The 12,813-nt window shown below is 44.6% G+C and overlaps 2 protein-coding genes across 2 annotated transcripts in view; one reads left to right on the forward strand and one right to left on the reverse strand.

Moving 5' to 3' along the window:
- Window positions 1–4,446, forward strand: part of lrrn3a (leucine rich repeat neuronal 3a) — a 63,438-nt gene extending 58,992 nt beyond the window's left edge. The window contains exon 2 of the mRNA XM_038780188.1: window positions 1,273–4,446. Within this exon, the coding sequence (XP_038636116.1) occupies window positions 1,640–3,769 (2,130 nt within the window). The 5' untranslated portion in view covers window positions 1,273–1,639 and the 3' untranslated portion in view covers window positions 3,770–4,446. The remainder of the gene's footprint in view (window positions 1–1,272) is intronic.
- Window positions 1–12,813, reverse strand: part of immp2l (inner mitochondrial membrane peptidase subunit 2) — a 619,736-nt gene that overhangs the window by 345,101 nt on the left and 261,822 nt on the right. The gene's annotated exons all lie outside the window — the stretch shown is intronic.

The raw sequence follows: 12,813 nt of genomic DNA on the forward strand, positions 1-12,813 counted from the left end.
TAAATTGCCCCTTAATTAGAATTTTCTTTCCCCAGGGTGGGGGTCTCAATGACACTAGAGACGGGTCTGCTGCCATTAATTGGCCGGGAACAAAGGCAGAACACCAGGGAAGTGGCCCAAATGATGGAATGAAATGGCAGTCATTGCTGTGGGTGCCATGCTCTTAAAAGAATGTCAGGATCTTTATCTTCACAGTGGCCATATCAAATGGAAGCTGAGACCTGGGATAAGGTAGGAAAGGGTTGGCTACTGAAATGTCATTGCTGCTCAGTACTTTTTGTCTAAATGTTCACTTTTTCAATTAAATAGAATTGTTTCATCGCTGCCGTCCCTGCTCCGGCCTTGCTGAAAGTGGGCAGCTAGAGTGGGATTCTAAAGGCCACCACAGTCTCTACATTTTACTGAGGTCACTTCTAAAAGGTTCAGAGAAACACAAAATCCTCTACCAAATGTTCTGATGTATAATTATGCATAGTAGAGAATACGGTGGGTTTGTCTTCTCTTGTTCAAAACTTTGGGTTTGGATGGCACAGTGGTTAGCACTGCTGCCTCACAGCTCCAGGGACCCGGGTTCAATTCCGGCCTCAGGTGAATATGCGGAGTTTGCACGTTCTCCCCGTATCTCCGTGGGTTTCCTCCGGGTGCTCCAGTTTCCCCCCATGGTCCAAAGATGTGCAGGTTAGGTGGATTGGCCATGCTAAATTGCCCTTAGTGTCCCAAAATTAGGTGGGATTACGGGGATAGGGTGGAGGTGTGGGCTTAAGTAGGGTGCTCTTTCCAAGGGCCAGTGCAGACTCGATGGGCTGAATGACCTCCTTTTGCATTGTAAATTCAAATTCTATGATTCTAAACATTGATCTTGTAATCCAGAATCCTGATGAAAGTGCAGCTATTCAACAATATTGGCTACCCAAATGTTACTCTTCCCAGAATGTACTATAAAAATGAAAAACTACTGCTCAGGGGTAATAAAATACTATAAAAGGTGATGCAAGCTTCATTGCCTTTTTCTACGACACCACAGTGTGCAATCTTGAACATTTGAAAGTGTTTTTGTTAACATTGAAGTCTGTCAACTGTTAACAATGCTAATTGAGTCAAGCTTAATTGCTCATCTGAATTTACTTCCATTTACCATTTTTGAACTTCATATTCTTGTCCTTTTCGAAAGCCTATATCTGCATGTGTTTGCTCAACACAGATGGTGCCTTTGTAAATGTATGGATACATGGATAAATGCATAGTCTGATGAATAGTTCTTTTTTTTTGCAGGTGAATCCACTCTTCTCTAATGCCTGCTTAAAAAGATGTTCAGGAAACATGGACAGACAACAGAAGAATGACTGAAGTGCACAATCTTGCACCAAATTCTGCAAATATATTTCCATTCCAGTTTAACAAGTTTGCTGCATCGAGGGTGTGGAACAGCCTTCCTGTGCTCGGTGTGCATGGCATCTCTGCTCAGGGTAATTGAATGTTTACTCCTTCCTTTCAAGGACAGAAATCTGCCACTCACATGGAATATATGAGACAGCGAATGTGCAGTGCTCGGTAACAAACGACCTGGCGATTTAAGCTTAAGAGCAGTAATTGCAGAATCTTTAAGCACCTATTACTGGGCAGAGGAAGCCAATCCACAATGAAGGACGCATCGTTCAATGCCTGCTTTTTTGTTGGGCTTGCAGTCACTGCAATAGTGCAAACAGTGGGAAGAAATAAGGATTGCCCAAAGTCCTGCATTTGTGAAATCAGACCATGGTTCACACCAAGGTCCGTTTATATGGAAGCTCCTACAATAGACTGCAACGACTTAAATCTGGATTCGCTTCCACAAAGAATACCAGCTGAGACGCAGGTCTTGCTACTGCAGAGTAACAACATTTCAAAAATCGAGAACAAAATAGACTATTTGGTCAATCTCACAGAGATAGACCTGTCTCAAAACAATTTTTTAGCAATCTGTGACATCAACCTGGGAAAAATGCTTCAGCTGATGTCACTGCACATGGAGGAAAACAAGCTGACTGAGTTGCCTGACAGCTGTTTGCCTGGTCTCACTAACCTGCAGGAACTCTATGTTAATCATAACCAGATTTCCAGCATTACCAAAGGAGCATTCATAGGTCTCGATAACCTTCTCAGACTGCATCTTAATTCTAACGAATTGACAATGATTAAAAGTGACTGGTTTGAGGCTATCCCAAGCTTGGAGATACTAACGATAGGAGAAAATCCCATCACTAAAATTCAAGACTTGAGCTTCAAACCCCTGATCAATCTACGCAGTTTGGTCTTAGCCGGAATCAAGCTCTCAGAACTGGGGGACAATACCTTAGTTGGTCTGAACAATTTAGAGAGCATTTCTTTTTATGACAATAGGCTTGTCACTGTGCCCCAGGCTGCTCTTCAGAAAGTCCCCAATCTCAAGTTCCTGGATTTGAATAAAAATCCTATTCAGAGAATACGACAAGGGGATTTCAAAAATATGTTGCACTTGAAAGAGCTGGGCATTAATAATATGGCAGAGCTGGTTTCTATTGATTGTCTTGCCCTTGATAATTTGCCTGAACTAACAAAAATTGAGGCTACAAACAACCCAAAGCTTTCCTATATCCATCCAAATGCATTCTACAAAGCTCCCCAACTTGAAACATTAATGCTTAACAGCAATGCACTGAGTGCTCTCTATAGGGGCACGGTGGAATCTTTACCTAAACTGCAGGAAGTCAGCATTCACAGTAATCCAATCAGATGTGACTGCGTCATTCGCTGGATTAACATGAATAAAACACGCATTCGATTCATGGAACTACAATCCTTATTTTGTTTCGACCCACCTGAGTTTAAAGGTCAGCATGTCAGAGAGATTCCTTTCCGAGAAATGACAGACGTGTGCCTTCCATTAATAGCCTCGGAAAGTTTCCCTTCCCATCTAAATTTAGACAGTGGGAGCTCGGCATCTCTTCACTGCCGAGCCACAGGACAACCGGGGCCTGAAATCTACTGGATCACACCATCCGGGAATAAACTTCTTCCTAACACTGCAACCGATAAGTACAATGTACACCTTGAAGGAACATTGGATTTATTTAATATAAGCAACAAGGAGGCAGGCCTGTATACCTGCGTGGCCCACAATCTGGTTGGAGCGGATTTGAAAAAGGTTGTTGTGACGGTGAATGGATCATTTGCACAGTCCATGAACAAATCGTTGAATATCAGGATTGAAGAAGTGACACCGCATTCTGTCCTGATTTCCTGGGAGGCTGTTACAAACAGGGTGTCGTCAAATATTAGGTGGTCTGGCAGAGTGGGTTCTGAAACCCCCCAACTTACCTTTACAGCCAGAGTCCCGACAGATATGCGCGTGTATAACCTCACACATCTGAACCCATCCACTGAGTATGAGGTATGCGTTCGTGTGGCTGACATTCATCAACAAACTGAAAAGAAATGTGTCAACGTCACGACAAATGGATTGGACCCAGCCGTTCAGTCAAGTGGACAAACTACAACCTCAGCACTTGTGGCCGTCCTTGGTGCAGTCTTTGGTGTCATTAGCATGACATGCCTCTACTCTTGTGCCACTTGGAAGATGAAATGTGATTCCAGCCACAGCTATTTGGAAAAATACAGGCCGAATAAAGCAACATTTCCATCAAACACCTTTTACCCTCCTGTCATCAATCTTTGGGGGACAGTAAAGGAGAAGAACGGGCCGCTGGAAGTTAAAGCCACTGTAATAGATGTGTCGGCAAGCTGTTCTTAAAACTTATTTTGTAAAACAAAATGTAAAAAAAAAATAAGCCGGTTACAATTGGACTGCTTTTAAATGTTGGGTACGAGAGGAGGAGGAGGAGGAGAAGAAGAAAAAAAAGCACAGGCCCTGCTCACAACGCTTACAGGAAATGGAAGGAAACTCCTGTCCTATACAATACATTTTCCGTTTGATGGACAGACACACACTAACACTAATAAAGGCAATTCAAAGGTGTGGATTGGTGAGAGCGTGCCTTTAAGAATGACATGTTTGAGATAAACAATCACCAGCCAATCTGAGTTGTAACAACCTTAACATCTCCTCCATCAATGTTAAACTGCTCGCTACTGTTAAAAAAGACTTGATGGTACAATGGCACACTGATGCGAGGTGAAGGTTAAAAGTATTTTTCCTGTATTTAACTATGTAATGTGTAACAGTAGTGCACTGTAATAGTGGTCTCCAAGCAATACCTCCTGTCCTGTTTTACACAATACTTTAGCTGGCAGTTGTTTAGGAGCTGGGCAGTTAAAAATAGAATGCCACATGTGGTGTTATTGAATGGATGCAATCCGTTAGACTAGATCACGCAGTGAGTAAAGTGAGTATGTGAAATGGATTTTTTTTTTGGAAACAAAATTAACATTTTTGAATAAACTTACAATTATGTCTGGTTCCCTTTTAAATTCAAGTGTTACAAATATTTTTCTGAACTGGAAGTGTGTTGCCAGTAACTACAAGAAGTCTATTTTTTAAATGAATATAAAAGAGATAAACATAAATTTCAGTTTCACCTGATTGGCAGATAGCTCTGCACCAGTGTCGGATTTTTATTTACTGTTCAGGTGAGATGAGGCATATTTTTCATTAACTGCAATTCAACCACATTTCAAACCCATTTCAGATTTATTCATTTTACCCATAAATTTCAACAGCACAGCTACCATGCCCTCCGTTAATCATTGCTTTTACAAAAGCACAAGACTTCAGACATTTCATTTTCAATGTCTGACACTGAAGTTTTGTCTCATTGTTTTTTCTAGTTTTTTTGGAGTATTGGTGCATTTTTCAGAGACGTGAAAATTTAAGCAGCTCCCAAAATGATGATACTACAGATTTGTATCTTTACAATGCTAATGCCTTTTCTAAAGCCCTTCCCCCTCCCCCCCGCAAAAAATCATAAAATTGATAAATCACCATCACAAGCGATGTGACACTAGAATTTATCAGGTGGGTTTGCTCGTGCATCACCACAGATTTCAGCACCATGGACAACGCTTTCAGCACTGTGCCATTTGTCAAAGGCAAGAGATTTGAAATACAGCTGATTACAATGCAGGTACTGAATAGGTCAGCGGGGACGTGCTTGTGTATCTTACATTCTCCCCTCATTCTCATTTGTATTTAGTAGCCATTTAGAGTCAAACAGGATTTGGCAGTAAAAATATTCCAGGACAATCACTTCACCAAAGGTTTACATTCGCAATAAGATACAATTCACAAAATGCCACACATGGGGGGGCGATTCACCCAAATGGAGCCCAAGTGTTTGCGCTGTCGTGAACGCCGTTGCGTTTCACGACCGCGCGAAATGGGCACGAGCACGACTGATTCTGGCCCCCCACAGGAGGCCAGCACGGCACTGGAGTGGTTCACACCGCTCCAGCCTCCCTTCCTGGCGCCAAATGGGCGCCGCACCAACCCGTGCATCCGCAGTTGGGCTGCACCAACCGGCGCATGCGCGGGGGACTTCTTACGTGCGCCGGCCCCGACTCATCATGGCGTCGGTGTTCAGGGGCTGGCCGCGCAGAAAAGCAGGCAGGAGGGGGGAGAGGCCGGCCCTGCCGATCGGTGGGCCCCGATCGCGGGCCAGACCCCATCGGAGGCCCCCTCCCCCGGGGAAGGAGCCACCCTCCCACCCCAACAGGCCGCTCCCCGACCCTTCGCGCAGGGTTCCCGCCGGTAGGGGTGAATGGCGCCGGCAGGACTCTGTTGTACCCGCGCGGCCGCTCGGCCCATCCGGATTCCAGCGGCCGGCGCCACGTCAAACGTGCTGGCGCAAATGGCGCCGATTCTCCGCACCCCGGAGAATCGCGCACCGGCATCGGGGCATCGTGGAGCGGTTGCGGTGATTCTCTGGCCCGGCGCAGGGCTCGGAGAATCGCCCCCATGATTTTTGCTCATTTCAATTTTATCAAACAAATGTAAGTTATATTTGCAATTTTGATTGTTAGTAAACAGAAAAGCCTGGAGTTTACGCTCAGCGTCGAAACAAGGAGGTCTGCTGCTGACCTCAAAGTTTCGCTGCAATGTCACTGGTGAGGAGTCCACCTCAGTTATACTGCAACTGATTATAATGTTTTTTACTGGGGAATTCACAGCACCTGGACTAATGGCATCAAGATGACCTCGCAGACAATGCCATCAAAGGATTTTCACAGGTATCCCAACAGAAAACAACAGGCAATATAATCCAATTAAATTTCTTTTACATAAACTAAATGTTTGGGGAATACACATGGGGTGAGGTTAGAAGATAAACTATTCCGAAAAAAAGCTTTTAAAAAACATTTAAAATGAGCTTTCAAAAAATCTAACCAATCGTTGAGCAACACTCCACAAAGGTGAATTAATTTTTCCAGCTCGTCCTCGTTCCATTGTTCATCAACTGTTATTAATCACAACGCTGTTAAAAAGACAGTTGTGTCTTAACACAACTTATATTTATATTGCACCTTTCATGTAATGAATCGTCCCAAGGCACTTTGTGTTATTAAACAAAGTATGACACCCAAGGCACAGGAAATAAATCGTGGGCCTTGGTACTTCTCTTCCTGAGCCAATTACACTCACTCAACTCCCCCCCCCCCCCCCCCCCCCCACCAACGACTCTTCCCTCATTCACCAGCAGTCAAGGGCATTCAGCCTCTGATCTCCAGGTAAGCGTTCCCCAAGGCGGCCTTCAGGACGCACGACAATACAGAATCGCCGAGCAGAAACTTATAGCCAAGTTCCGCACACATGAGTACGGCCTCAACCGGGACCTGGGATTCATGTCGCATTACATTCACACCCTCCCCCCCCCAACCATCTGGCCTGGGCTTGCGAAATCCGACCAACTGTCCTGGTTTGAGACAATTCACACCTCTTTTAACCTGGGATTAACCCTCCCTCTGGATCTGTAAAGACTTAATTACAGCAAAATGCTCGCATTCTAAGTATCGTCTTGCGTCTTTGACTTTGTCTATATATATATATGTTTCTAGAACCTACCTCTTCATTCACCTGAGGAAGGAGCAGTGCTCCGAAAGCTAGTGATTGGAAACAAAACCTGTTGGACTTTAACCTGGTGTTGTAAGACTTCTTCCTATGCTCACCCCAGTCCAACGCCGGCATCGCCACCTCATATGTTATTTTTCTACTTTCTAGATTCATCCATCAATTCAGCAATCACAGCAAGGTCCTAGTGAAATGATAATGCCCATTGGCATTGGGTAAAAATACCATCCAATATATATGCAGCATGGGCAGCATGCGGCAATTATTTAATGCAGTGTTGGTTTTGTGTGTGCCCAATAGGTGATCCTATTGAACCAACTAGAGTGTACAAATTTGACCTTATCAGCATTGTGCAATGTGAAATGCTGGCCCCAGGATTGGCTCCAGGGAGCTGGCCGCTGGCTCGATTTCGGGTTCACACCAATGGGGAACCCCTTTGTGCATTGCTTCACCCCCTTGTCCTCCTCCATTATCCCCCACTCCTCTCCCTCCCTGTACCCCATCTGTTTGCTTTCATTTGCTTCCTTCCTACTTCTCTCTGGTTCAGCCACTCTCACTCTTTCCCACTCTCCCTCCCCTTTAATAAAAAGATGCCAAGCTTGATCTTCACCAGCATAAGCAGAACCCCAGAGGCAGTAACAACAATGAGGAGGAAGAGAGACGCTGGATGACCAGAGAGCACTACAGATCGCCATGGATCAGCTCTCACTGTTCATTCGATACAATCCGTCTGTGATAAAAAGCCCGGGCCCCAGCCACCGTTGTTTAGCTAGACCGGCCAGGAATGCGTTGGAAGAGTCGATAACAACGGCATGAATGAGCTGTGACAAGGGCAAAGTTGGGTGATGCTACAGAGGTGGGAAAATTATTTGTCGTGCAGTCAGGAGTTCATCTTGGAATCAAAGGTGACACTAAGATTGCAAACAGCCTGGCTTAATCTAAGACCATGGCGAGGGATGGAGTTAGCAGCTAGGAAACGGCCTTTAGAGCAGGGACCGAAAACAAGAGCTTTTCGGGGAAACAAGGGCAGCACGATAGCATGGTGGTTAGCGTAAATGCGTAAATGCTTCACAGCTCCAGGGTCCCAGGTTCGGTTCCCGGCTGGGTCACTGTCTGTGCGGAGTCTGCACGTCCTCCCCGTATGTGCGTGGGTTTCCTCCGGGTGCTCCGGTTTCCTCCCACAGTCCAAAGATGTGCGGGTTAGGTGGATTAGCCATGCTAAATTGCCCGTAGTGTCCTAAAAAGTAAGGTTAAGGGGGGGGGGGGGGGGGGGGGGGGTTGTTGGGTTCCGGGTGTAGGGTGGATATGTAGGTTTGAGTAGGGCGATCATTGCTCGGCACAACATCGAGGGCCGAAGGGCCTGTTCTGTGCTGTACTGTTCTAAGTTCTAAGTTCTAGTCTTTCCAATGTTCAGCTTGAGGAAATTTCAATACTGAATGCTGGATAAGCAGCAACAGTGGCTGGGGCCTTGAGAGAGTTGATGGTGAGAATAAGCTGGATGTCATCAGCGCACGTATGAAAACTAACAATGTGCCTTCAAATGCTGTTGCCAAGGGGCATCATGTAGATGTCAATCAGGAATGAGCCATGGATAGATCCTGGCGGGGGTGGGGGATGACACCAGTGGTAATGGTGGAGCCAGAATATAAAACATAGAAAAATACAGCACAGAACAGGCCCTTCGGCCACGATCTGCCAAACTTTTGTCCTACAATAAGAACAAATTAATCTACACCCCTTGCAGATGATTCTTTGACAATGATTAGGTGGATAAGAACGGAACAACGTAAGAGCAGTCCTACTTATCAGGACGACAGTGGAGAGGCGTTGGTGGAAGATTGGGTGGTCAAGCATGTTAAAGAGTGCAGACAGGTTGCGAAGGATGAGGAGGGAATGTTTCGCTTTGTCACAGTCACATAGCATGTGATTTGTCACTTTGATAAGAGCAGTTATGGTACTGTGGCAGGGATGCAAAACCTGAGCACGGCGAACAAGGGCCGGGATTCTCCCTTCTGGGGACAAAGTCCCTATGCCGGCAGGAAATCCGCCGTCAAGCACTCCAGCGTCAACAGCCCACAACAGTAAGGAATTCTCCGACCGTCCGGGGTGAGGTGGACACCGGAGGGATTGGCGCTGCTCCAGCCGGCGCTGAAGGGACGGCGCGCAATAGTGGGTTTTTTTCCAATTATTTTTTTCCAATTTATGGGCAATTTAGCGTGGCCACTCCACCTACCCTGCACCCCTTTGGGTTGTGGGGGCGAAACTCACGCAGACACGGGGAGAATGTGCAAACTTCATACAGGCAGTGACCCGGGGCCGGGATCGAACCCAGGTCCTCAGCCTGTAGGCAGCAGTGCTAACCACTGTACCACCGTGCCACCCATGCCTATTGGGTTTTTAACTGGTAATTGACCTGTGGCCCTCCTCTGCACCCACTTCAAAGCCTCAATATCCACCTATACCAAGAGACCAAAACTAGGCATGATATTCGAACTGAACCTGACCAAGGTCTTGTACAAGGATGATGTGCTTTGTCTTATTATCCTGTGAACACACCCTCGAACCCTGTTTACTGTATGGTATTTGTCACGAACCTTCAACGGTTAATGGATTAAGATGCCCACATTTCTTTCTTTTAGGTTATAAAACTCTACCCTGCAGATATGTATATTTAGCATTTGACCTGCCCACATGCAGAACACCACAATTTTCTAAATTTGACATAATTTTCCAAACACCGGCCAACACATGCAGATTTGTTTCTAGCAGTTGAACACATTCTCTAATTCTAACTCTTGCACGTAAAGTATCATCTGCAAACTTGCAAATCGTTCACCCAACATTCAGGCTTCAAATCATTGATGAAAATAATAAATAGCAAAGGTCCCAACATCAATCCCTGGAGGGCACCACTGGTAACTAATCTCTAAGCAGTTCCAAATCGACTGACAGCCAACGGGCATCCAAACAATTCTCAGGCCACCACAGCTGGCGACCAATAATGCCACACAATTCTATCCAGTAAATAAGTCCTAATGCAATAGAATATCGAAACTCTTGACATATAATGTCTACTGGGTCACCATAATCCACTAACCCAGTAACTTCTTGAATAAAGTTGATCGGATCGGTAATGTGTGACCTTAATATGCGTGCCATGATATGCCTTTATCGTATAATGCATCACCAATGGAATTGAGAGAGCTTTTCACCAAATACATTTTTCAAATTTTCTCCACTCCTGTCCCGGTGTTGATCTCTGGTGGTTTATCCAGAGATGCCAGTGTGTCATAGCACCCACAAATATTACAGGGGCTTCTCAAGGGGCTGGTTTAGCACACTGGGCTAAACAGCTGCCTTGTAATACAGAACAAGGCCAGCAGCGCGGGTTCAATTCCCGTACCAGCCTCCCCGAACAGGCGCCGGAATGTGGTGACTAGGGGCATTTCATGGTAACTTCATTAAAGCCTACTTGTGACAATAAGCTATTATTATTATTATGGGCACAAAATGATAGCAAAGAAGAATTAGAAGCAAATATTGACAGCGACAACAGAAGTGTATGAAAGCTTTAAAAAGAGCAGAGACAAACATAACTCCATGTAAGTTTATGAACATATGAACATGTGAATAAGGATCAGGGGTAGGCCATTCAGCCTTTTGAGCCTCCTCCGCCATTTAATAAGATCTTGGCTGATCTCAAATCTGCATCCCGCCAGCCCCCGATAACCTACCACCCCCTTGATTACAAATAATTAATCCATCTATGTCTTCACAATATTCAGACTGCTTCCACTGCCTTTCAGAAAGAGGGAACCAAAGATTCATAATCCTCAGAGAACAAAGTTTCACCTCATCTCCATTTCAAATGGGCAACCCCTTGGGCCTGATTCTTCTGCCCCGCCCGCTGCAAGATCGCCACGGGCGGGAGGCGGACCATGTAAAGATCCATTGACCTCGGGTGGGAATTTCCGGTCGCCGGGAAGGCGTGGCCGGAGAATCCTGCCTTTTATTTTTAAACAGTGACCCCCCTAGTAGTAGATTCTCTCCCAACTCCCACAAGAGGAAACATCCTTTCCACCCTGGCAAGACCCCTTGGGATCGTCTATGTTTCAATCAAATCACTTCTTCCTCTTCCAAACTCCTTATACAGGCCGAGCCTGTCCAACCTTTCCTAATAAGACAACACATCCATTCCAGGTAAACCTTCTCTGAACTGCCTCCAACGCATTTACATCCTTCTTTAAATAAGGTGGCCAATACAGCACACAGAAGCTCAAATACGGTGTCTCACCATTGCCCAGTACAACTGTAGCATAACCTCCCTAATTTTGTATTCAATTCCCCTCTCAATAAATGATAATTAATAAATGAGTTTTGAATGAGTTAAAATCTCGCCCAGAGACAGAGAGGCGGACAAAAATAGTAAGTAGGAAATTATTTGTGTTTTATTTTTTATCTGTGCACAAATTTACAGAATATTTAAAAATACATCTCAGGGTGATTAACTGATTATCACTCACTCCAGACACAGCCTGGGTCCTGCAATATGCTGGCATCGATGGCACTATACTTAGCAAGAATCAATTCCAGGAAAGGAGAGAACAAAATGAAGAAAAATACTCGAACAGAATCCTAAGAATTGATGAGGCTTCCTCACTGAAGGTCAATACGTTCCAATAGCATCAAATTGGTTACTATAGAATTTAACTTTGGTTCCAAATGTATATAATGACTATTGCTTGATGAATTCAGCGTGATCTGATCCAAGGTTATGCAATCTCTTCTCAAAATGATATTTACTTAAACGAGCAAGTGGTCTGAATAATTCATTAGGAACAAGGCCCTGAGTTTCAGTTAATTATCAAGCAAAATATGTATTTTACAAGCAAAGGCTTAATTTTTAAAAGAAATCACACTTAAGTTTTGAATGTAGATTTCGAAAGAGCCTTGTGTTTACCACTTCCGAAGGAGGAAACAATAGATATGCAGCCAATGCAAACCAGTGACTGATGATGGACTGTCAGTTTCAGGAAACAGCTGCAGGGAATATTGAAACTATTTTGCTTACCAATCTAATTATCTATGCAATCATATCTGTCAAGTGTTGATTAGTTCGCTGGTTAACAAAAAGTTCAGATTCCACCACGGCAGCTGGTGGGGTTTAAATTAAATTTATAATCTGGAATTGAAAAGCTAGTCTCAGTGGTGGTAACTATAAAACCATTGCCAATCTTTGTAAAAACCCATCTGGTTTCACTGTTGTCCTTTAGGGAGGAAAATCCACCATCCTTACCTGGTCTGGCCGACATGTGACACCAGACCCACAGCAATGTGGCTGGCTCTTAACTATCCTTGATAATGGGAGGGGGAGAGGGGGAAAGCCACTCAGTCCCAGCGCCATCCACATCCCATGAAAGAATAAAACGGAATAGAAATTAGGCGAATTGCACTGTAATTGCATTTCAGCTCAATAATATTTGTTATTGTCTCAGTACTGTAATTATCTGTAATAAAAATTCTACTTAAAGTTAGCTGTTCCAGCAAACAATGGCTGCTCATTAGTGAACACGCAGGTTGTGAATTAAAATATTAAGCAATTATAAGAGCAAATTTATGAGGGTCAATAATCATGTCTTATCAGAGATAAATCGACCCAGCATATAAGATGGCACTTTTTTGGGAGGAATAAAATGTATCATAGAATCATCATAGGTTCATAGAATTTACAGTGCAGAAGGAGGCCATTCGGCCCATCGAGGCTGCGCTGGCCC

The sequence above is a fragment of the Scyliorhinus canicula genome, chromosome 20, assembly GCF_902713615.1.
Source record: "Scyliorhinus canicula chromosome 20, sScyCan1.1, whole genome shotgun sequence".
Taxonomy (NCBI): Eukaryota; Metazoa; Chordata; class Chondrichthyes; order Carcharhiniformes; family Scyliorhinidae; genus Scyliorhinus; species Scyliorhinus canicula.